The sequence below is a fragment of the Melospiza georgiana genome, chromosome 11 (genome assembly GCF_028018845.1).
Source record: "Melospiza georgiana isolate bMelGeo1 chromosome 11, bMelGeo1.pri, whole genome shotgun sequence".
NCBI lineage: Eukaryota > Metazoa > Chordata > Aves > Passeriformes > Passerellidae > Melospiza > Melospiza georgiana.
In genome coordinates, this window is record NC_080440.1 from 6,512,189 (window position 1) to 6,536,402 (window position 24,214).

Below are 24,214 nucleotides of genomic sequence, written 5' to 3' on the forward strand. Positions count from 1 at the left end.
GGAACCAAACAGCATTCTGAGCTCTGCTTGAGTCTCCTCACTGCAACTTTATCTCTGCTGTCACCATGCTTTGTTGGTGCCATGTCCTGAAAGATGTTTGTAAACACATACAAAGAGAAATTATTTTCTTCTGAGAATAATAATTCTGATTTCAGATAGTGAGGCCTTCTTGTCCCTGCCTGATAGTGACATGTAACTGTAAAGAAATACTCTGCACCAAAGATATTGGTTTGATTTAAACCTAACAGTAACTTGGCCTTTAGAGGCAGATGAAAATGCTTGTGGTGCTGTGTTAGACCACTGCGCTACATGCACATATATGCTGCTAGCACGGCCATGAGTGTCTTTTCCACCATGATCATCACTCACCCCACAGATAGTTCTGTTTGGCTTCAATAACAGAGATAATACAAATGAGCCTCACTACTGATGTTACACTTCCCAGTTGAAGGCTGATTTTGCCATTAAGTCCTGTCAGTCTCTAGTCCTCCTGTTTTGCACACCCTGTGCCTTGCACCCCCAGCTGTGTTCCAGTAGCACAGGGTCCTGTACTTAAATCTTTGAACAGGGCACTTCATCTTGTTCTGTCACCAAGTTCCTGTAACTAGGTGTGTTAATAAGGGGAGTTGGTTGGTGGCCCCTAGCCCATCAAAGGTATAGGGAGTCATTTGAGAAACAAGTGCCAGAGACCACCATGCACCAAAGGGAGGCAATGACAGCCTTGCTGTTGCTCTGAAATGCCATCCATGTGCTGGACCCTTCACTGAGGCAAAAAGTTGAGATGGTGCAGCATGAATGCACATCAGCACCAAAAAATGGTCTCAGAGTTTTCTGTCTTGGAGGAGGGAGCCAAATTTTATTTTTCATCTTCCCTGGGAAAAGCAATCCTCCCTATGTTATGCTTTTTCAAACTGGTTCACCCCAGAAGGAGCCCCAAAGTTCTCAGCTCTTCTTGGAGGGCCTTTAATCTTCTTGGGAAACAATGAAGTCAAATCTTCTTTAATGTTGCTTTAATATTGCTGGGAAAGCATCTCTTCACATTAGGCCTGACTGGAAGTAAATGAGAAGTGTGCATGTGTCCACTTACTTTGCAGCTCACTGAGTGTGAAATCTTGGGCCCTCAGTTACTGTGAACCTTGTAGTTGCTTAACAATTTAGGAGGAATTTGATGTTGTCATCAAGTCCAAGATGTACCTACTGTTATAGGAGATATAGTAAAAGAGAAGTAATCCCTTAATGAGTTCTACTACTGCCTAATAACATTAAAACCTCCAAAGTGTGAAACTTGGTTGAGAGTAGCCTCTGCTTTGTGAGGTTTTCTCCATCTATGTCTTTTTGCTACTAAGCAGTGTTTTGCTTCATTATCTCTCCTCATTCGATGGAAAAACTTTCCTTTTGGTGTTTAGATTTTTCAGTAGAGGGGCTTTTTAGTAACATAGCTGTGATGGGTGAAATGGTGGGGAAACTAACTTAGGAAATTAGCTACATAATCGCATTAGTGTGAAGTTGTGCAGCAGACTGCTGTTTTCAGGAAACTGTTCCTTTTATAAAGCATTTAGGCTTTAAGCCTCCAGTGCTCTCACATACCTTAAGATTTGGAATAATAAAAAGTATGGGGGGAGGAGGGAGAGGGCAACCAAGGGGAAAATACTGACCAAGCTCTTTGTAATTATATACTAGAAATTATGTTTAGGTAATTAGGGTGCATACATTTACCCTAAGAACACACCTAAAAACACCAGGGAAGACACCCTGCTCATGAAAAGTTTTGGGCAGGATTATTTCTGTGGTATATGTGGGGATACAGCCCATGTGTACTCCTTGCAGCAGCCAGCCCAGAATGCCTTTTGGATACCTCTGTTTTGGGTTATGGATGAACTGTTTAGCAACAACTTCAGGAATTCAGCCTTCATTTTTAGGAGGCTTTCCAGTGGAAAAAGGAGGAGGCAGAATGTCTGCAAGAGCTCTGCTGCTCACTTTACATCCTTTCTGTTTGAGAATGCCAGTGGGCTCCCCCCCCCAGAGAAAGGAGCACTGAGAGCACGACCCACGTTGTTATGTATGTATGAGTTAATTCTGCCTCTTTAGTTATTGTTTTTTGCACCTATGCAGCCTTATCTAACAGTCAAGGAGACTTTATATTAAATGGAGACTTTGTCGTCAGTATGTTTAAAAGGGAAATCAAAGTTGGGAATGCTGTGATCGAATACAGTGGCTCCGATAATACTGTTGAAAGGATTAATTCTACAGATCGGATTGAGCAAGAAATAACACTTCAGGTGAAGTATATGTTGTGTGTATGGACAAGTCTGCCCAGCTTTGTTGGACTGAAAACAGTGGGCAGTGATATCTGTTGATTTACTCTGCTTCATTTTTCTTCCTCTCAGGTTTTATCAGTGGGCAATTTGTACAATCCTGACGTTCGTTACACATTCAATATCCCTATTGAGGACAAACCTCAGCAGTTTTACTGGAATGAGCATGGCCCGTGGCAGCCCTGCAGTAAGCTCTGCCAAGGTGGGTGCTTGGGAAGGGTAGTTTTGTCCTGGATTCATTTGGGGTCTGGGCAGTTCATCAAACAGATCCCTCTCTGTCAAGAGATTCTCACCCTGTGAGTATTGTTGTTTCCCTGGTCTGCAGGGAGGATAACATCCTATAAGGGGCTTCTGGGTTTCAGAGCAGGGCACCTTACAGCCCCTCGCAGCTAGGTGAACCTCACAACCTGGTTTGCAGGTGAGGAAGCTGAAGCACAGAAAATGAGGCATTTCCTAAGGGTGGCCACCCTGCTAAATACTCAGAGCCCATCCTTGTGGAGGTACTGAGCTCTCTGCCTGTGTCCATCCCATCTACAATAAACCCTTTCTGCCTCGCTTAGTCTTAAACCCCCTCCCTGTTTCTGACAGAGGTAGAAAAGCACACCTAAGCATGTCTTAAATATTACTATAAAAGGTGTAGGAGAAATAGCTGAATTGATCACTTACTGCTTGACTCAAACCAAGTGCTGATTTTCTCTGCAGGAGAACGCAAAAGGAAGCCTGCGTGTAAGAGAGAGTCAGATCAGCTCACGGTGTCAGACCAGCGATGCGATCGACTTCCCCAGCCTGAGCCCAGCACCGAGCCTTGTAACACAGAGTGTGAATTAAGGTGCACTGTGCTCAGCCATGTATATAAATAACATTGTGTACTTATTATTTACTCCTCTTGCCTTTCGCTTCTCACCCTAATTCCCTTTCTCACCAGCCTGTATTAGATTTTGAAAAAGAAAAGGATTGGTAGTTGCCTCTTTGTCGACCAAGAGAGATTGTCATCCACCAGTGATGTTTTGAAAGGCACTTTTCAATGTTTTTACATTTCTCTTGCTGGATTCAATTAGAGCTAACTATAACAAAAATTCTCTAATGTTGAAAAATCTCCCTGTGCAATACAAGGCCTGAAATTTGCATGTGCCTGGATCAGAAATGCTCAGTGCCATTCTACATACAGCCTGCAGAGAGGGGAAAACATACACTTAAAGCAAAAATGTAGCTAAGACTTGGATTTATCACTGTTTATTTAAAGCAAAGAATAGGCTTAAGTGTAGAATGGGTTTGGGGCTGTCCCCAGACAATTCTTGGCAAGCTGGAATTGATGGAGCACAGTCTAAATCATCACAACCCATTTTCCTTTAAAAAGCAATCTGTTTTCCTTCCTGGGGCTTAAATGTGGTGGCATTAAGCCTCTGCTGGTGAAGCAATTCAGAAGGCTGAGTTTCCCGAGGGGTTTCTGCAGCCCTGTTAAACAGGGGCTGTGCGGGGCCGGGTTGTCGCGGTAACAGCTGTTGCCATTGCAACAGGTTGGAAACTTGAGAAGGGCAAAACAGGAGTTTGAAAAGCATGCGGGGATGTGAGGCTCCCACCAGTCAGGAGCTATTGATTCCAAATCCCCTTGATCTTATTCTTCTCTGGGCTGTGATAGAATTTGCTCTCTTGGCTTGGGAGCAGGGCTCTGTGCTCCCTGTACAGGCACAGGCAGCAGCCCGAGGGTCTCCAGGACCCCTAGAGGATGTCACTGCCTCCTCCCCCAGAAGCCACCCCTGCCAGGTGTGAGGGGCAATGGACCCTGTTGGCTTCAGGGTCTCCAGCACCTCCCTGGATCAGGCCTCATGTCCAGCATCTCTTTCCAGAGCTGAACTGATGTGAAGCAGGGATGTATCCCCAGGTGGGTGCTTGGGGGCCTCCAGCACCATCCTTGTTGTCCATCTTACAGAAGAGGCTACAGGATGGAAATCTGTCAAGAGAGAGCACCTCTAATCCCTGCTGACACAGCTAGGGCTTGAGTATCTTGTAGCAAGTCATTTGCTTGTTCTTTGGAGAGTTGAAACTGCTTTGTGGGTGTCCTTTATTGTGGAACACCTCTCCAGCCTGTGCACATCATTTTCTGATGCTGTATTTTCCAGTTTTTAGATGCTGAGGTGGTGAGTGCAGGAGAACATGGGGTGGAAAGTTTTGAGGAGCTTTCAGTGCACTATTCCTTGCTTGCTCATGAACTCTCCTTGCCACCTTGGCTGGTCCCACAGGATTACAGTGTGCCTTTGCTATCTTTCTTTTGCTTAAGAAAGACCTTTCTGCCAGTTCCTTCCCTTCAAGCAGCAATGCCAGGCTAATTGTAAGTCCCAAAACACTGGGAAGTGTGACACAGCGCCAAAACTTCCTGTTCAAGAGCATATATTCCTTATTTCTGTCCCACACCCTTGAGCACGTTCCCTGCAGAGCCTGGGGCTGATGTTTGCTGTCCCTGGCACAGGTGGCACATCGCGAGGAAGAGCGAGTGCACGGCGCAGTGCGGGCTGGGCTACCGCACGCTGGAGATCTACTGCTCCAAGTACAGCCGGCTGGAGGGCAAGATAGAGAAGGTGGATGATCGCTTCTGCAACAGCCAGACCAAGCCCAGCACGAGGGAGAAGTGCACTGGAGACTGCAACGTGGGAGGATGGCGCTATTCGGCCTGGACTGAGGTTAGGGATGCTCTGTGGCACGGAGAATCTGCTCCGTGCACAGCAGTACATTGGGCTGTTTGGGTTGCTAACAGAATATATGTAAAATATGGCCACAGTGCTTCTGCTTTCATTGCTTCCTATGGAGGACACTCTAGTCTGAATCAACCTGGTACTCCTTACCTACTGCTGCAATTAATTGTCTCATCTTCATTACATGAAGCTCTGCTAGCTGCCATCAAAGCTGTTACTGCTGCCAGGAGCTGGGGAGGACATGTTGCCATCATCAGAGAGCTTCTGAAATTTGTTTCCTTTACACATCTTTTTGCATTAACAAGAATATTCCTGAATGGAGGCGCCAAGAGATTGATGAGCCTCAGGTTTTCCAGGGAGGGTGCAGTGAAGGGGGGCTGGCTGGTCAGAGAAAGTTAATCTCTCTTAGAATGAGAACAAACAGCAGCCATTTAGGAGAACTGAAAGGCAACACTTGTAAAAGTAATAATGGGGTTATATTCTGAAATGAATTTGAGAAACACATCGCCACAACATTTTATTAAGCTTAGCAAGATTAGCTTTTTAAAGGAATACATAAAGTAAAAGCCTGTTACTTGAAGCTGTTGCTCTGGAGGTTTCCTGCAGTCACTCCACAGTGAGGGAGGAGGCAATAGCAGTAGAGTGGCAGGAAATGTTGACTCTTTGTGTCCCTCCAGTGCTCCAAGAGCTGTGGCGGGGGCACGCGGCGGCGGCGAGCCATGTGTGTGAACACCTACAATGATGTGCTGGATGACAGCAAGTGCAGCCAGCAGGAGAAGCTGACGGTGCAGAGGTGCAGTGACTTCTCGTGCCCACAGTGGAAAACCGGCGACTGGTCCGAGGTGAGTGCTGGTCACCAGGCTGGGCTCACCCTGCTGGTCCTCCACCCTGAGGGGCTGCTGTCTGCAAACAAATGTCTCTGTCTCCATCCCTGCTTGTCTTGTTTGTGCCTCCTGCAGAAGGTGGCAAGCCTGTGCACAGGGGGGCTTCAGACAGGCAGCAAAGTCATTGGCCTTGTGGTCAAGGGGCCACTTTCCCCCCTGCAAAGCCACCAGGGGTTAATGTCTCTGCAATCCTGCAGTAATTTCTCCACAGTTTTTCTGTACTTCTGCTGTGTATTTGAGAAGAAAAATACCTTCTGCCCTCATTTTCCCTTGAGATTGTCCTCAAGAGCCCTGGCAGCTCTGGCTGTCACTGGAGGGCAGGATTGCACCCTGCTGATGTTTTGCTCAGCCTCTCTCTGCTGTTTATTACTGCTTCCACTGCTGCTGGTGTTTTTTGCAATGCAACAAAATGATCTTGATAGGTTTGTCTCTGCAGCAGGACTGGGGGTCCTGGAGAACAATCTTCAAAGGGTGCTCATCTTCATTGTAGCCAAATTTCTCTTGTTTCTGTGAATCATGTTCTTTTAGGGCATAATGAATGCAATTAAATGGGAACAGGGATTGTTTTCTACCAAACCTATCTTCTGATTCGAGTTGGTGGCAGTCCAAGCCACACCAGGGCAGTGGGAGAAGTGCTCACAGCCTGCAGAAGCCAAGACCCTTAAAATGCACACTCAGAAAGAACAAGTGTTTTAGAAACACCCTGTTGTGCACAGCTAAAACCCCACAGGGCAGTGCTGTGCCTTTGTCCTGTGTCTCAGAGCTACTGGAATTCGAGAAACTTTGTGGTCTCACTTTGCCCATGCTGAAGGATTCTAGACCAACTCTGCTCTCCATGATCCAGCCCCTGCTCTAGACCAGCTCCTGAGAGCAATCTTCTTCTTGACAAGACACTCCCCTGTCTTTCATGTTGATGTTAGCTAAAGAGCTGCACTTCAGCATCAGGATATTTTTTAACCAGTGATTGCAGTAGATCTCCAGGTTTATTTTCCAGTGCCAGGGTAGGTGCTGAGCTGGCAGTGCATCCCCAGCACCACCTGAGCTTGCACTTTTCTCCTCACAGTGCTTGGTCACCTGTGGAAAAGGGCATAAGCACCGCCAGACGTGGTGCCAGTTTGGAGAAGATCAATTGAACGACAGGTTTTGCGACCCCAAGACGAAGCCGGAGTCGGTGCAGATGTGCCAGCAGCAGGAGTGTGCCTCGTGGCAAGTGGGGCCCTGGGGACAGGTACCACACAGCCCCACAGGGCTCCTGCCTGGGGGGACCTGGATGAGGGTGGCTCTGGGGCTGGGTGCTGCCCTTTCATCCAGATTCAGCAGCATAACTGTGTTAATTGATTTGCACACCAAAGCAGCCCTCTGTTTGCTCGGGTTCAGCGGATAGGCAGCAATAACAGTACCTGCCCTTTGTGCTAAATTTAATCTCTGTCATACTGAATTGGCCATGATTTTCAAAAAAAGAGGTTTCCAAGGTTACGCTCCTAAATCCATATTTAGGCACATAAATACATGCCCTAATTTTCACAGAAAAGCTGCTCACGTTGAATAACTTTTGTTGCTTTCAATGTTTTCCAGTTTCTGGGTTAGTGAGGAGGTTTTTTTCTGTTAATATACAAGTTAGTCATTCCTCCCAGAGTGTTCTGGCATCTGCTTTTTTCACAAAGCTGTTAGCTCTTGACTTAAAAAACAGGAGTAAACCCAGACCAGTTGTCCCAGTCAGACATATTTCCCATCAGTAAAATTATTCATTAGCTGCTCGTGCTACCATGGGGCTGAACAATCAGTTTTAAAGAAGGATATCATACAGGTTCTACCAGACTCTGCTTCTAATGTGTGCAGCAAAGTAAATAATTTCAGTGTTCCACCTTCCTTCCCAAAGAAGCAAGTGAAGCGTGCAAGGCACTGGTGGCTGCAGCGAGTTAAAACTTTGACCTAATTTAAAGCTAAATGCATGAAGTGGAGAGAAACCAGAAGGGAAACTGTCTTTAATTTTTGCTGCTTTTGCTACGTGCCTAAACAAAGACTGGGTAATTAATACTTTCTAACCAAAGCACCTACTCAGACCCAGTGCTCTTTTCTCCCATCTATCTTCTCCCAGTGCACTGTGACTTGTGGCCAAGGCTACCAGATGAGAGCAGTGAAGTGTGTTGTGGGCACCTACGTGTCAGTGGTGGATGATAATGAGTGTAATGCTGCAACCAGGCCCACAGATACCCAGGTAAATCCTGCTCTCTTGTCTCCATCTCTTCCCAGTGTGTGTATAGAGGCTTCCAGGCTACAGGTTCAGGGGACATCTTGCTGCAGCAAAGCTTTGCCCTGAATGCCAGCCATGAAGAGCAGTACTTTGGGCTGCTCATGGTTGTTGGAAAGATGCAGCACAGCACCCTGCTTTTGTAGAAATGGGATAGATAAACAGGGAGTTCCCATCCAGATCCTCTCTATGTGGTTCACCTTACACTCTGAAGCACCAGATTGCCAGAAAGGCAACAGACAACCTATGAAGGTATCAGGGCTTTTTGGATGAAAATTAATTACCTTTGCTTATGGTTTATATCCATGGAGCTCTAGCAATGAGTTGTGAGGGTGTGTTCAGATGCAGCACTATTGCTGGAGTCTTAAGAGCTCATGAGCTAAAGAATCTGCAGTGGATTAATCTGGAATAGCAACAAGAGACCTCAAGGTTGAGACATATTTACTGGCCTCAGAGGTTCAGGTTTTGACACAGCAGACACCTCCTTTGGCTTGCATGGAGTCAAGGATGCCTGGCTGCAGGACTGTTGCTGTTGCCCCTCACCACAAATGATGGTAAGAGGCCATTTCTTGTCTGCTGCATGTGACAATGTAATGTTTGTGACAGCTACAGTTCCAGACACGTCCTCCCCGGCCAGATAAATTAAAAAATGTTGCACACCTTTTGCAAATTTGCTGAAGAGGCTTTCCATGCTGTGTACTTGGAAGCAAACATGTAAATTCCCGTTTCAAACAGAGGATATGTCCAAGGTGTCTGGAGGAGCTGGATAAAACAGAACATTACCATCTATCTGTCATCTAGGAGGATTGTAGTGTTCATGCCCTGTGCAACTTCAGTCTTGCATGAGCTCAGAGTTTAACCAAGGCCACAACATTTGGGAAAGAGCTGTTTTTCTCATGTATGGACACCAGTTGCACTGCAGTCAAGGGGTAACAAACCCACCTGTCAGCAGCCATCATATGGCATGCATGCCTCCAGCATAAGTGAAATCACAGCAAAACAGAAATTGGGTTTACCATTTGTCAGAAGCTGCTCTCCCCCTCACAGGGACAATCACTCTTAATTTCCTTTTTGGCAAAGACTACTCAATGGAGTAAAGTCATGGATGTTCATAGTTTCTGACACCAGACCTCCTGGGAGGTCCAGACAGGACCAGAGCCCTGCTGTGAGGCATTGTACAAAGACTGAGCAGAATGACATGTCTGTCCCCAAAACCTCACATTGCTTGATGTGTGGTGGAAATCAGCACATGGATATAGGTGGTCTGGTGGGCTGCAGGGAATCAAAGGGCTGCAATCAGCAGCATAACCTTTATTGTGTGGGCTGCAGGTCTCACACTGAAGGAAGGCAGCTTTGAAGGGAGATAAAGTTGCTGTTTTGCAGATGTGTGTTCATGCCAGAACATTTAATGAACTTTCATCTTTTGCCTCAAAAACATCTGGTTTTAATGCATGGAGATGGCACATGGTTATAGGGATCTCTATTGCAGAGTTCCTATAAGTCAAAAGTCCACATTGGGTATTCCATATGAAGGCCTCAGGAAAGGATGCTGAGTTTTGCTGATTCACCAAGGGGATGCAGGGAGGAAGCTGCCTGCACAATGCATGCAGGTCACAGAGTTTCAAGATGTTGCCTATTCTCCATAATTACGTTGAAGAGGAGGTGGTTTATTCAAAACATCTGCAAATTCTTTATTTCCTATTTTTCCCCCATGTATTTCCTGTACAGGACTGTGAGATAGCTGTATGTCCTCCCCATCCAAATAGTCCTGAAGCCAAGAGAGCCATATCAGGTGTTCACAGGACACAGTGGAGATTTGGATCCTGGACACCGGTAAGCACACATCACAATACTTTCAGGATTATTTTACAGTAGACAGTGTGATATTTTAAAGTGCATATGCCCAACTTTTCATTACAAAGTCCTTGCAATGTATGTCAAGCAGCTTCCTAGTGAAGTGCTCTTTGCTCTTCCCTAGTGCTCTGCAACATGTGGGAAGGGCACCCGGATGAGATACGTCAGCTGCCGGGATGACCAGGGCTCCGTGGCTGATGAGTCAGCTTGTTTCCACCTTCCAAAGCCATCAGCCACAGAAACGTGCACCGTGACACCATGTGGGCAGTGGAAGGCCTTGGAGTGGAGCTCTGTAAGCATCATGCTGTCTCTTGCAAGAGACCTCATTGCTGCAAATGTGCTTCATTAATCTGTCGCACTTGCCCTTTTATAAGTGAGGCTATTTGGGTTTTCTGCTGTTCATTATTAGCAAGAGCTGGTTTTCAAGACTGGAAATGTGACCGTGTCTCCTTTTCCCACTGTAACGCAGTGCTCAGTGACCTGTGGTCAAGGTAAGGCAACGCGACAAGTGATCTGCGTCAATTACAGTGACCAGCTGGTGGACAGGAGCGAGTGTGACCCAGATGACCTCCCTGCCACCGAGCAAGAGTGCTCCATGTCTCCTTGTCATCCAAACAGCCATGACTATGGCAGGCCCATCCCCCCTTTCCTCTATCCAGACCATCGCCTCAAGCCGCACCCTGGGGGCAGCCCCAACCGAAACCGTGCACAAATACCAGGAGGCAACCAGTGGAGGATTGGCCCCTGGGGTGCTGTAAGTGCCCTGATTCTCTTATGCCTGGGTTTTATTGGGTTTTGGTTCTTTCCCAAGCTAATCTATATTTTTTTAAAGTCAGCACAAAGGGAAACAAGAGAGGGACCTTTCTTCCCACTGACTGCTCTCTGCTCACACAAGCAAGTGTTGCAGAAGGGCTCAAGCATCACTTGTCAGCCTCTCATACCTTGTATCTCCAAGGCAGTCTAGGCAGATAGCTGACAGCATCATTTTCCATGAGGCAAAGGCTGGCCTCTGCTTCTTGGCTGTCTCCTGGGGCTTTTACAGCTGTGCAGGGTTGTTGCCAAAGCACAGCAGAGCCTCGATGCCAGCTCCTCTCACTGCAAACAGTATGCAATGCTTTATCATGGAAGTCTCTAAAGGGAATTGAGCACAAATGGGATGTCAGACACTGCAACAGGGATTACTCACCTGCTTAAAACTAGGCTGGTGTTTACTTTCTTTGCTTAGTCAGCACCTAAGTCATTGCACTGCTATTAGCCATAGCTGGGTTTTGAAGTTTAATAATGCCTGTTAGATGAATTAAACTTCTAGCAGTGCATTCCCACAGTGCAAGGCACTGGGAAGGAGCTGAGAATGCTAGCCTATTCCTGGAGTAAATGAAGCTCTGGGCAATTGTGTCTTCCAGTGCTCTAGCACGTGTGCAGGGGGGTTCCAGCGGCGGGTCGTGGTGTGCCAGGATGAAAATGGATACACTGCAAATAACTGCGATGAGAAAAGCAAACCCATGGAGCAGAGATCCTGCGAGTCTGGCCCCTGCCCTCAGTGGGCCTATGGCAACTGGGGAGAGGTGAGTGCACTCACATCTGGGCTCCCTGCCCAGGGCAAGACTTTCATTAGCAGGTGGCTGAAAAATGGGAGAAGAGAGGGCTATTGTGGTGACATTTATTAGAAGGATTGGAACTTGAAGGGCAGCCTCTGATAAATGAGTGAACTCAAGCAGTTGTTGGGTGGTATTTTCATTTGTCATGGGAAAACTTTCTTCCCAAGCAAGAGTAAGTTTTACAAAAATGAAGATTTTTTTTTTTAAGAGAAGCCTAGTTTAACTAAAGGCCTTTTTTTTAACAAAAGCACTGCTTCCTTTTGAAAATTAATCTGAGATAAGCAATTGGAGATGTAAACCTCCGTTATCACATGGAGTTGGGCAATATCATGGTGGAGCAGCATGAACAGCTTTAGGAGGAGAGAAGCTGAGGCAGCTGAAGGTCCATCTGAGGCTCACAAGAGGGATTTGGCTGGAGGGGGTTAGTTTGGAACAGAAGCTACCATTGGTTTTTTGAGGTGCTAGTGCTTTGGGCAGCAGGTGAACAGTGTTTTTGCTGTCCCAACGGTGATTGCTCTGTCCTCTGCTGACTTGCAGTGCACAAAGCCATGTGGAGGAGGGACAAGGACACGGCTGGTGGTGTGCCAGCGCCCAAATGGAGAAAGGTTTACGGATCTGAGCTGTGAAATCCTTGACAAGCCACCAGACAGAGAGCAGTGCAATGTGCAGGACTGTCCTAGAGATGCTGCCTGGAGTGCTGGTCCTTGGAGCTCGGTACGACCATAAACTCTTTCTCTTTATGAACTATTTTGTAGATATCCCCTAACAACAATTAATTTGCTTCAAACCAAGGTGCTAATGCTTCATGTCTTAAAACTGCACTTACAGAGGATTATTTACTATATATTCAGAATAACACCTATTCAGGAAGGGCTTACATTAGGGGAGCTCTGGTCCTTTAATTTAAAAGGCACTTTCTGCTAAGTAGCAACCTTTGTCCATTTTATTACACTTTGCAAGTGCTGTGCATTATGAATCTTGGTTCTGGCGAAGTTTTTGCATATGGATTTAAACCTGGAATTTAAGCAGTACATTTCCATTGAAGTTAAATTGTTCTGCTCTTTAATGGTAGTACTGCACTGGGCACCTACTGGTTTAGCGGTGATTGTTCTCTGCCAAAGGCAAGAGAAGTGGGGACAATGTGCTAAATGGCATCAATTCCCAGGCATGTGTAAGTGTGTATAGATGTGTGTGCATGTGGGCACATGCCCACACACAGACCTACATAGAAACGTGTGCATTCACACCTGTGCTCTATTTCTGTTCCTGTGTATATAATAAGACTGTGATGTACAGTGCAAAGGCACCTGTAAGCTATTCTCATGCATCTCTCTGGTTCTGGAGAGTGATTGTCTAGCTTGATCTCCAGCTGCTGCTTTATCACTAATCCAGCAAATGATCAGCCAGGTGTTGGAAGGCTTAAAACCCTGGCAGTTTCCCAATAGCAAAATAGTATTTGGAGCAGAGGTGTCTTACTTTGCTCCTTTGCTGCTGGAGGAGTCTGCTACAGAGATGCACTTGTGAGGGCAGAGCAGCCCTGAACCGCAGGGTTGGGGTGCTGTTTTGGGTGCCACACCTTTGCAACTGTCCCTGCCCAGAGCAGCAACCTTTTCTGTGAACCTGCACCAAAGCAAGTGCCACCTGAGGTGCTTCGGGAGCCCTGGAAAACCACAGACCTGTCCATTTTGGAGTGGCCTTCAAACAGATGTAAACCTTTATTGTGTATTTTGTTATAAAAGCATTTGAAGACAATTTTTAAAAAAATCTGATTCAAAAGCACTTTATAGGAAAAGAAAAAAGAGGCCTGTTTTTTAATGTACTGGACTTCCTCAATTGTCATAGTTTGGAAAGTCATCTTGCCAAAACCTGCTCTCCTTCTGTGGGTGCTTTCAGTAACACAGATGCCTTCAGTAACACTCTTCAATATTTTTATCATACCTCAGTGAGCTCTGCAATAGCCATAAACCTTCTGAACTGGTGTGTATCTGGTGCTTCACCAGTACAAGAGACAGTGCTATGAAATATTTCATTTGAGGTGCTAATGTACCCCTTGTCCATCAACCTGACTGGTGCTAAGGAAGAGCAAGGTGCGGTAAGCAGAGGTAGCGATGCGTGTGCTGGCTGCCCCACAGGATTTGCCAGCTGGGAGATGCCTCCAACTTTGTTTTACCTGTGCTGGACCATTTTCAAGAGCCAAAGGTGTGGACAGAGTTGTGTTTCATTCTTCGTGGATGTTGAGGAGCAGGCTCCAGGGCTGCACCTTCTTCTCAGTGTTGGAAACACAGGGCGCAGTCCTCTAGTCTGGTGGTTTTCTTTTCACCCAGGAAAAGTTCCCTTGGCTCCACTCTGATGTATTAGTCTCAGTGGTGGGTTGTCCTTGCTCTGCTGGGAGCAAGTGGGACATCTGGCAGACAGGTTGGAGGGCAGGGACACCCTGTCCTGCCTGCAGTGTCTCCTCCCAGCTGGTGCAGGGCCAGAGCCCTGGGGAAGTGGCTGCAGGACTGAGGCCCCGTCATTGCCATGAACTGACTTGGTTTTTCAGTCACATTTACTGAGCTGTCCTTGGGCTCTGACACAGGGGACCCAGAGCTGTTTGAAGACTGAGAAGCATCTGTGGGGTCCCCAGGGCTTCGTGTCCCTCCAGCAGAACACTCCACGTGTATTTCTACCTCGTGCTACTACTGTAGGTAGTAACGGCCAAATTTTCCTCTTTACTGTGGTGTCACCTGAACTTGCTTTAGCTCTGCCATCGGTTGCAAACATCATTCTGTAGCTGTACATACTTCATCTTTTGGGATGGAGTGTCACTACCATATTTTTTTGGTCACTTTTGAAACAAGAGTATAGTATTAGCTGAAACTCTTCAGCAGTATGGATTTATGTATTTATGTAAAAGTGTATTTATTTTTCCAATACTGTTATTTAATTTTATATAAATATTGCATACATTTACAATGTTTAATGTTAATGTTGAACAGTGAAAATTAAAGACAAGTAGAATGTAATCATAAATGAATTTGTATAATGATTTCTTGAGTCTTTTGCTAAATTCAGATCATATACTTAGTTTTGGTAACTTCTGCTAAATTTTCTGAAACGGTTCTGCAATGTTCCATCTTTTATCTTGCTTTGTTCTCCAACAGAAATTGTCATTCTCAATGATTAAACAAACACAGTTAAAGGTGTATGAATTACAAAGTTTAGATAACTAATTTCTTGCAATCATCTGACTGGCTTAGCATTACTCAAGTTTCAGAGAAATTAGTACTATAAAATACTTACAAATTAAAGCAGAGAGTCTGAAGCACCCAACCCGCAGTCCTCGGGCAAAATTCCACTGGGATTTTATACAGTAAACAAGTGATCTTTATCTGGCTGGTTAAATCCAGGTTTGGAAGAGATAATTAAATGGAAAAACTGATTGTATGTGTAAATGATAATTTTACAACAAGAAACTGGTGAGATGTCTTGTCATTTTAATGTATGTTCAAAGAGGACTAAGAGGAGGTGACACTTTTATTCCCTTGCTTATTTAAGAAGATGTATTTCCCCATTGCAGAATTGTACACCATGTGATAGACCTGACCTTTTTATTAAAACCATGCTTTAGAAAACGTGCTGACTGACTGTCACCAGAATACAGAGAGTGTTTTTTCTCCTCTGAATGCTTTGTGGTATGAATGCAGATCTCCATACACACTCTCGAATCCTGAGAGGAAATCTTGCCATGTTCTCCAGGATGAGGGAGATGTTCACGATGAGAATTATCCATTGTTTCACTTAAAACCCAAGGTTTGGTTTTAATAAATATACCCATATTTATAGCACATATATAAAATATATGCATAACCTCCCTTAAAGAACCTGTTTTGGAGCAGATTTGCTCCATGCAATAATTTCTGATATTTTGAGTTTGCCTTAATATCCAACTGTATCCTGATACAATTTAGGAACAATGCTGAATTAACTTGTTGTGGGCTTCTCATTCTTTCTGAGTTAGGAAATGGTCACAGATAAGGTAAAACAATTCTATCTTATAGCACCCTGCTTCAGTTGGGTGAGTCATTTGGGCTTCACTGCACAGGGCAGTGATCATTTGACTTTAAACTCTGGAAAATGGGTGGGTGAGGTTTAGATTTATTTGGGGTTTGGGTTTTTCTCCAAAAAAGTATTATAATTTTAAAAGTAGTCTGGCTTGGCAGGTACTTGTCAGTCTTGGGTTTCTGAAGTTCAAGCTGCTGGTGTAGTGGTTGTGCAGCTCTCAGTGCTTCTCAGCTCTGTATCCTGTAGGCAGAGGTGCTGGAATCAGAGTCTTTGAGGGCCTTTTGCTCTAATAAAAAATCAGAAGCTTACTGTCAAGTAATTAGAACATTAACCAGCTAAATTCCAAACTCCCTTATTGTGGATGTGAGTTCAGGTTTGGGCTAGGGCATCACTGGTTTCCCTTGGTGGGAAGCTGGTGCCATTGATGGCTTTGCAGGGCTCTTTGGTTGCACACAGGGATAGAGCAGCAAAGGAGCTCTGAACTGGGAAGTGGAAGAACTGCCTGGCCAACATCTGTGTCAGACAGCTGGCACTCTGGAATTTTAATCTTAAAGTTGATGTCAGTGCAAACTTTGGGTGATTTGTATTTAATTCTGTCAAAGCCCAACATGTTGTTTGCAAAATGTCTTCCCCGTGCAGCTGGCTGGAAATAGGCTGCTCAACAGCAATATTCTCTGTGTCATTGTTCTGATAATGTTCATAGCAGGCAGGATATCAGGTCTTGCTAAGGCAGAAGTGATAGCCAGGGACAGATTTGGTTGCAAGTGTATATAACTCTGCTGTTCCATTCTTGTCCTCTGCAGAAAATGAATTTTCTGTGACAGCAGCATTGCTGAACTGCTCTTGGGGTTTTGTTTGAAGAGTCTCAGCCTGTTGCTCCTCTGAGGCAGTGGTGATGGATGCTCATGCATCTCTCTCCTCACCTCAGTGCTCACTGAGCTGGTGGCTCCAAGGCAATCACAGGTGGGCAAAGCCAGTGGTACCCAGCTGTCCAGTAGAGTCACATCATTTTTTTAATCTCTTTTTACCCTAAAATCTCCTCATTTTGTTTTCCTTTCCATTTTTATTTTTTGCCTATTATCACTATCTTTCATTGTTCTGTTTCTACTTAAAAAAAGGAGAGAACTGTATAGGTATACTTTTGTAATCAGTTCTCTGTCTCCTCTTTGCTGGTGTTGATGCTCCATCAGCAGGAGAACAACCATGGAAGCCCATCAGTACACCCTGCAGGTGAGGGACCACCCTGGGGCACTGTGTGCTTAACACTGAGCCAGCACCTTAGTGATTCCTGGATCAGCTCCTCACAGGGCTGATTTCCTGCAACTTAAATCTCAGCTGTTGCAATCCACTCTCCCCCTTGCAAGCCACCATTGGTCTTTACACCCCTCATGACCTTTTAGTGTAATGGAGAAGCAAAAGGACTGGTCAGCAATGTCCCTTCCTGACCTCCTTAATCCAGTGAATAAATGCAGGGGAAGGACCAGGGAAAGGAGCTGCAGAGGATCTCATCTGCTGTCCTTTAACAACCTCTCCTGTTGCCACTGCCAGCACAGACAGGAGCTGGGCCAGTGGTTAGGCTCACAAAGGTTATTTTCAGGTATCTTTAAAACCTTCTTATCCCTTTGCCCCCAGACAGTACATCTTTCCCCCAAGTTCCTCAGAGCACTTTCCCACTCAGAGCAGTCTCTTTCCTCCCATAGTGCAGTGGCTGTTTGGCTGCATTTGGCATGCCTCTGTGGTTGCCTTTTTACACCTCCTCCCTTACATGTTTTCTCAATGAAATAGTCATTTTCTAGGCCTAAACTCAACCAAGAAGTGGTGAGGCTGCTGTTCATCAATGGCTGGCTTCAGGCCTTGTGTTATGGGTGGCCCATCCCTGGCTGCAGATCTCCTGCACATCTGCACAGGCCCTCACAGGAGAAATAAAGCAATAAATAAAAGGGCAATTGCTGGGAATATTTGTCTCCCAAAGCACTGGCTCTGAGCACAGGAATTCATTGGGCTGCAAGGGACACATAGAAGCAGTAACACACTTCCAGGGATGAGCTGTGAAATGCAGCATCTCCAGGCATATCCCTGAGCTGGGTTTTGGGAGTCTGCCTGCAGTTTTGCCCATTTTCCAGAGTCACACTCTAAACTCCACACTGCAATCATTGCTGTCCCTCAGATCCTAGGGATTTAGAAACAAGGATGTATAACAATGAGGGACATTAGGCACAAAGAGATTTACTGTGCTTCTAACTTTCCCAGTGACTGATTTGTGCAGTTATTAAGAAAAAAATGGTGTAATCAGTCCTGTTCCAATGACACTTAAAGCTCTATTCATATTTTAATTTTACTAGCTCACAGGGGAGGTGAATGAGCCAGCAGCATGGATGAAAATCTGTCTGATGCCCAAGACCATGTACAGGTTAGCAATATTTATCCCTAGTGCATTAAGGATAAATAAAATGGGGAACAAGCAGCAGCCCAGTGCTCCTACAACCCCCCAGCGTGATGCACACCTGTGAAACAGGGCTGACATTTTTTGGAGAGCTCTTTACTTTGTGTTTTACTGCATCCAACACAGAAAAATCCTGTTCTGGAACAGAATATCTAAATGGCATTGTAGTACCACTGTTCCCTAGAAATATGAAGTGTCAGTTAGCTGAGGCACCTTGCTGCTTCAATTGGTACTCTCCTAGAAGTGCCACAGCATGGAAAATGGGTTTCATCAGCACCTTCCACATCCCACTGTATTGGTGTCCTTAGGTAGCTCACACATCTCCTCCCAGTTTGAGGAAATGCCATCAGACCTGCAGTGGCTCTGTGGGGCTTTAGTTTGTTGTTCAAGGTAAATAGTGTGGAGCAGGACAGGGACACAGCTTTTAGGAGAGCTTTGTGTGCCCACAGCCCTGCTAATTTCTGTGCCTGGTGAAGTCTTTTGTGGTGTAACAGGGCAGGGAAAAGAGAGGGAGAAGGTGCTGCTTACTGGGTGGATGCTGCAGAAGAGGAGATGCGTGGCTTCTCCTGCTGCAGTTACCTCTTTCTGTCATATATCTTGTGAGGTTTCCCAGCTTGGGGAAATTATTGTATTGACTTTGGCACTCAGGCCTTAAATCTTGCAGGAGTTAAAGAACCCAAGAGCATCCTTTCCTCTGGGCAATTTGTGCTGGAGCAATGGGCTCCAGACACACCAGCTCTTTCTTCCCTTGCAGCAACACATCAAATTGGACCCTTTTCTTGATAAATTTTCTTCTTTTCTTTTTCTGGGTTTTTTTGGTTTGTTTGTTTTTTTTTAATGTGTTATAAGACATCATCTGAGGCCACTCACCAGTCCCTGCAGCTGAGTTTGGTGGTGGGAAGGTGAAGATTTAGTGTTTTTTTTTTTTAGATTTCTTCCTTTTGCAGTAATGATTTGGGAAGCTCTGTGCCTCTGCTCCAAGCCAAGACCAGAGCCTCTGGAGGATGGAGACCCTGTGGGCACTGCAGAGACAGGACAGGCCAGCAGGGAAGTTCCCTCTTGCCCATGCCCAGGGCAATGAGGGCTCCTTGGGAATACCAGGGCAAAGCCTGCTCCTGTTCAGACTAGGGGCTGTGCTCCAGCTCTAGGAGGGCTCCTCAGAACACTTCCACAGGGGCTCTGCACAGTGCTCACAAACACATTCAGACTATACATTCCAAAATCCCTAATGTTTGTGCCTTGTTTTTCAATCACCCCATTTCTCTGAGGAATCAATTTGGATGAAACATTTCTAAAACCTCTTTCAGAACTGCAGTGCAGTGCTTTGGTATGTTTTTTTCAGGTCTCTGGTCCATTTGCCCTCCCTTAAATGTAGAGATCCATCTTCTTTTTAAATGTACAAGAAGCACGGGTACTCTTTGGCCATGCACCAGCTAAAATCACCATGACCATACACACTCAGCACCATGTGTCTTTAGTCATGGCTCCTTAGTTTGTGAGGAAAGTAAGGCCAAGCTGGGTGACTCCTGCCCTGCTTGTATCCCCACCCAACTTTAGGGATTTCTCACCATACCAAGGCAGATGGGCACAAAACCTTGATAAAACACACTGATGGCAGAAACAAGGCTTCAGAGCAGCAATAAACATTTCCTAAACATCTCCTAAAGTGCTGCAGCCTTGCTTTCAGCCTGTCCCCCTGAAGCCAAGGGAATTACCTGCTGAAACACCTTGCTGTTGTGAAGCTGGTTTGGTTTGGAAGCCACAGACCCCCTGTTGCTAAACAGCTCACAAAGGTTCCAGCATTTTAAGATTCCTGGTGAAGATTCAGCTGGTGAGGAAGGATCCAGGCTTTCCTTGGTCATGTCTGTTGATGTCCTTTGTGCTCAGGGACTTCAGAGGTACAGAAGTCACTGGGATATGGTTTCAGTATCTGACAGCAGCAGTGTTAGTGGTGGTAAAAGGTGACACAGACTAAGAGGCTGCTGACAGGTAGCTGTGAGGGTACATTGTTGGGTTTGCTTGTTGTTGGAGAAGTTTGCTGGCATCCAGGAGCACAGCCCTCTTGGAAAATGGATGTAAAGCATTGGAGGGCTCTGTTGCTTTTCTGCTTTATTTCATCCAACACGTTTTGTCTCAGATTGTTGGAAAGGATGAACCAGGGCTTACTTACAGCTGCTGACTTTCCATAAAATCCTTAATGTGGGGCAGTCTAAATCTACAAGGATTGATTTTAATTTCCTCCAAAAAGTTGCTCCTGGCAGAATCTGATAAAGCCATTTTCAGTCTAATCCTTCCCAGCCTTGCCTTGCTGAGCTATCATTCCTATCTTTGGGAATTCACTGGGTGATCACCACAGCTTGCATTCATTGTCTTAAATACCTCCCAAATCGCTGTCGGCTGTGCACAGTGGGTCTGAAAAGTGGTCTGACAGCATTTCTGCAGCTTTTCACTTCTGGGGGAGAGTTTTCCCAGGTTCTTGCTTGGGATGTGCCCTTCTGCCCTTTGTGGAGCTGCCCCTTCAGTGCACAAAGTTTTCAAGGAGCAGTTATTCCATTTCTTCTTGGCGGCTCTGTGATGCCTTTTTCTTGCTGAGATCTCTTCATTTGTGCCCAGGGCTCTTGAGTCCTCTTGGTGCTGGACTGACTCCACTCCCAGAAATTCACCAGATTTTGTACAGATTTTTAAGCGATTTTGAACATATTCTGGTTTTTTTGGGGTTTTTTTTGCCTGCTGCCAGCCCTGTGCATCAAGTAGCAGCCCATCTATTTTAGACAGGTCTTAATGAACAAGAGGTACCCTCATCTCCCAAACAATGAGATCAGGAAATACAGAAAGGGTTATTTTAAAGCAATTTGCACACACTTGGTAAAACAGAATGATCATCTCCTAAACTCTGAAACAGAAAATAATTTTTCTGTGGAAACAAAAACACGAGCAGAGCAAGGCATGGCAGATGTTTAGCATCGTGTTCTGACCTTTATGGAAACAGTTGATATGGAAATATTTCTGCTGTATTTATTTAAACCTTTTTCCTTGAATTTATTTAAACTAGGGAGTATATTTATTTGAAAATATCAGCAGCATGCCAATCTCCAGTTCTTGGTAGGTTAACACAAATCACGCAATAAACATAAAGCCCTTAAATCTGTGCTAAGTGCTTTGATCCTAATGCTCTTAGGAAAGTTCTTTTGTTATTGTTCTCCGTGTAAAGTGCCAGGTGCAACTCTGGTGGGTTTAAGAGATAATAAAGATAATAACAAGGGGAAGGTTTGCTAGAGTTTTAGAGTGATGGCTATAGCTGATTTTTCAAAATACTGTTTCTTTATTACTTTATGCACCACGAACTTTTTGGTGGTTTTTTTACAGAAACATAACAATTTGTTATGTTCTGTTAAAAACCAGAAACATGCCTGGCTGTCCTCCCAGTTTCATCCAGGGGTGCTGTTTGCTGTTGTGCCTCAATCACAGGCCGTAAACTGCCTTTCAGGGCAGCATTTTCCCACACCCAAGTGGAGGTGGAGGCAATGTGACCACAGACATGCCCAAGTGCATGTGATCCTGGAGTTCAGGAAGCTGATTAGTGAAAAAATTCCATACATTACCTAAGCTACACCTTCAGGGCTGGCCCAGAGGTGCTTAAAACCGGCAGAGGCTTTTCTGTTGACTCAGAAAACCTTGGATAAGGTGAGGCTGTGATTCCTGAGAGCCACCATCTGCCCCCAGTACTTGGAAGCATTTTTTATGGGAGGTGTGGGAAAAAAGCTCAAGAAAAAGAGGAATGTGAAGGCAGTGATTTTCCCAAATGTTTTGAGGAAGGCAAGGTCAAAGCTTACCTCATTGTATTGGTGGGTACCATAAGCAGGCAGCATTTGCAGCCACGAAAAATCCTGTTAATGGAATGCAAAGTTTATCCAGGGTCCATAATAAATGATGAGGCTGGTGGTGGTAGTTGGGTGTAGAACTTCCTGGACTCACATGGTGTTGAGATGCAGCCCACTATTAAATTATGCTTTGCATGTGGCTCACACATGCTTAAAATCTATGTGCCAGATAAAAGTTGAATACCTGAGATGAATTAGATGGCAGTTATTAAGTAGACTCTTTGCAAAGGAATTTTCAGTCTGTGATACTTGGTTAAATTAGATTATTCAACCTTTCTTTTCTGTCAGTGCAAATGAGATCATAACTCAAATGTGCATGAAAGCAAACGGGTGGTTTAGATCTGAAAATGCACAGCTGCCTAAATTTGATTTATATTAAAGGCAGACATAGAAATGATTCATTCCAGCATCTTGGGAATTACATTTAAGTATTAAAAAAATTAAGCAAATTATGTCTCAACCTCTGAGTGCACCGAGGTTTGCACGCAGACTTGTTTGATCATGGGATCATGAGATAAATGTCAGAACCAGGCTCCACGCCAAAGTTCAGCATTTTGTAGGGGAGTAATAACTTTGGAAATAGCTAGGACCAAATTGTTTGTGAGATCAAGTATTTATCAACCAGCTTCGGGTCCCCAGAAAGGTGCTTGCATTGTTGCACAGTGTGGTTTGTCTTACTTTAGGATAAGTAGTGGCATCCCATGTGTTTTGTAAATTAAGGATACTCTGGGCTGTATCAGCTCAGGATGTGGGACATGAGAGAGTCCTGATCAATGCTGTAAATTTACTCTTTAGCTTTGGCTGTCATAGTAAAGTGGCACAACCTGCATGAAGCCTGTTTTCCAAGGAGCACTTGAATTTTTGTTTAAGCATCAGTGTTGGTGTTTAGTCCACAGACAGTAAGTGGATGAAAATACTAGAAGTTTAAAAATGGGTTCTGTAGGATGTGACATTTCTGTCTTGCTGCTGACTTTCATTGCCTGAGGAGAGAAGTAGAGAAAATGAAAAAATTAACTTCTGATGAAATTTGAAGGCTTATAAAAATAGGGATAACATTAGCTTGATATTTCTTCTCTTGATGCTAAAGAAAAGAAGTTTATGGGTCTGGGTAACTCATGGCAGTTTTATTTTATTGCAAGGGACAACATTTCTTCTGTTTTTCAGTGCAAGGTTGGATGTTGGGGTTTTTGGGCTATCTTTTTCCTGGGCTCAGGAAAACTCAGAGGCAGCTATCCCTGCTCAGCCTCTGGGAGGAGCATCATTAATGGCTCTTAAAGCTGTTGATCAACAGGACCTCAGTGATCTTTTGTCAATCTGTAACACTCCTGCAGCAGGAAAACAACCTTTTTCAAGGCATCATTTATACAAGCTTTTAAGCATCAATATCTGGTTTTTAGAGCTACATCCATTTTTCTCCACATTGGTCTGAATTTTTCCATTTAGAAACTGCTCTCTTGCTGATTCTTTGTGAGCTGAATGAGCTGTAAGTAGGGCTGTAATATAAAATATTCACAGGTGTCAATGTATATGCCAATTTCTATTCTAGTGGATCTTCCAGAGCTGCTATATATATAAATTTTTTAGGGTTCAAATGTATTTATAGGCTGGGAAGAGCTTAAGCTGTAATATTTTTCTTGGGAAATGTACTGATGGAGTGACTCCAAAATGAAGGTTGAAGCCTCATTTCTGCATGTTTTCTCCATTCTGAAAAGAAAGCAGAACATTTTATATGGAGGGATGGTTAGAACAGTGTGTTTGCCTTCAAGGATTAAACCAGTATGCTCATGGTGTAGCATGTAATGAAGAAATGGAAGCTGAGTCTCTGGGTGCATCATGCTGAGTAAGAGGCTTGTTCTACATGAAACTGTCATATTAAATTCGTGTCGTGATTCCAGACCCCTTTGATTCCTAAATCTTTGGAGGAGACTAATCTGAAATCAAAGTGAAGTTGCTTGGGGTTTGCATGCCAGAAGTGGTCACATTTGAAAAAGTTCAGTGAACCTGCAGAGGGAGGTTGAAATTAGTTGCTTCACTACAAAGCTTGCAGCTAACATACCTGCTGGTTTGCTTTTTGCTTTGATTCTCCAGGCTCTGCCTTCTTGCCACCTTCTGAGTTGTTTTCAAAATGCATAAATCTTAAGGATGAACATGTCCTGGTTTCAGTCTGTTTAGTGAAGGAAAAAAGAAAAGTCAGACTACACTGATAAAACAAACACGAACTTTTGTACCAAGGACAAGGAAATGCTGCACTTTT

The 24,214-nt window shown here is 44.8% G+C and overlaps 1 protein-coding gene across 1 annotated transcript in view; it reads left to right on the top strand.

Annotated features, from left to right (window-relative positions):
- ADAMTS9 (ADAM metallopeptidase with thrombospondin type 1 motif 9) overlaps positions 1-24,214 on the top strand; it is a 76,345-nt gene that overhangs the window by 30,962 nt on the left and 21,169 nt on the right. Inside the window, exons 17-28 of the mRNA XM_058032174.1 lie at positions 2,113-2,279; positions 2,388-2,517; positions 3,018-3,144; positions 4,783-4,993; positions 5,683-5,847; positions 6,953-7,117; positions 7,988-8,107; positions 9,869-9,973; positions 10,119-10,286; positions 10,464-10,748; positions 11,398-11,559; positions 12,130-12,306. Of these exons, the coding sequence (XP_057888157.1) occupies positions 2,113-2,279; positions 2,388-2,517; positions 3,018-3,144; positions 4,783-4,993; positions 5,683-5,847; positions 6,953-7,117; positions 7,988-8,107; positions 9,869-9,973; positions 10,119-10,286; positions 10,464-10,748; positions 11,398-11,559; positions 12,130-12,306 (1,982 nt within the window). The remainder of the gene's footprint in view (positions 1-2,112; positions 2,280-2,387; positions 2,518-3,017; positions 3,145-4,782; positions 4,994-5,682; positions 5,848-6,952; positions 7,118-7,987; positions 8,108-9,868; positions 9,974-10,118; positions 10,287-10,463; positions 10,749-11,397; positions 11,560-12,129; positions 12,307-24,214) is intronic.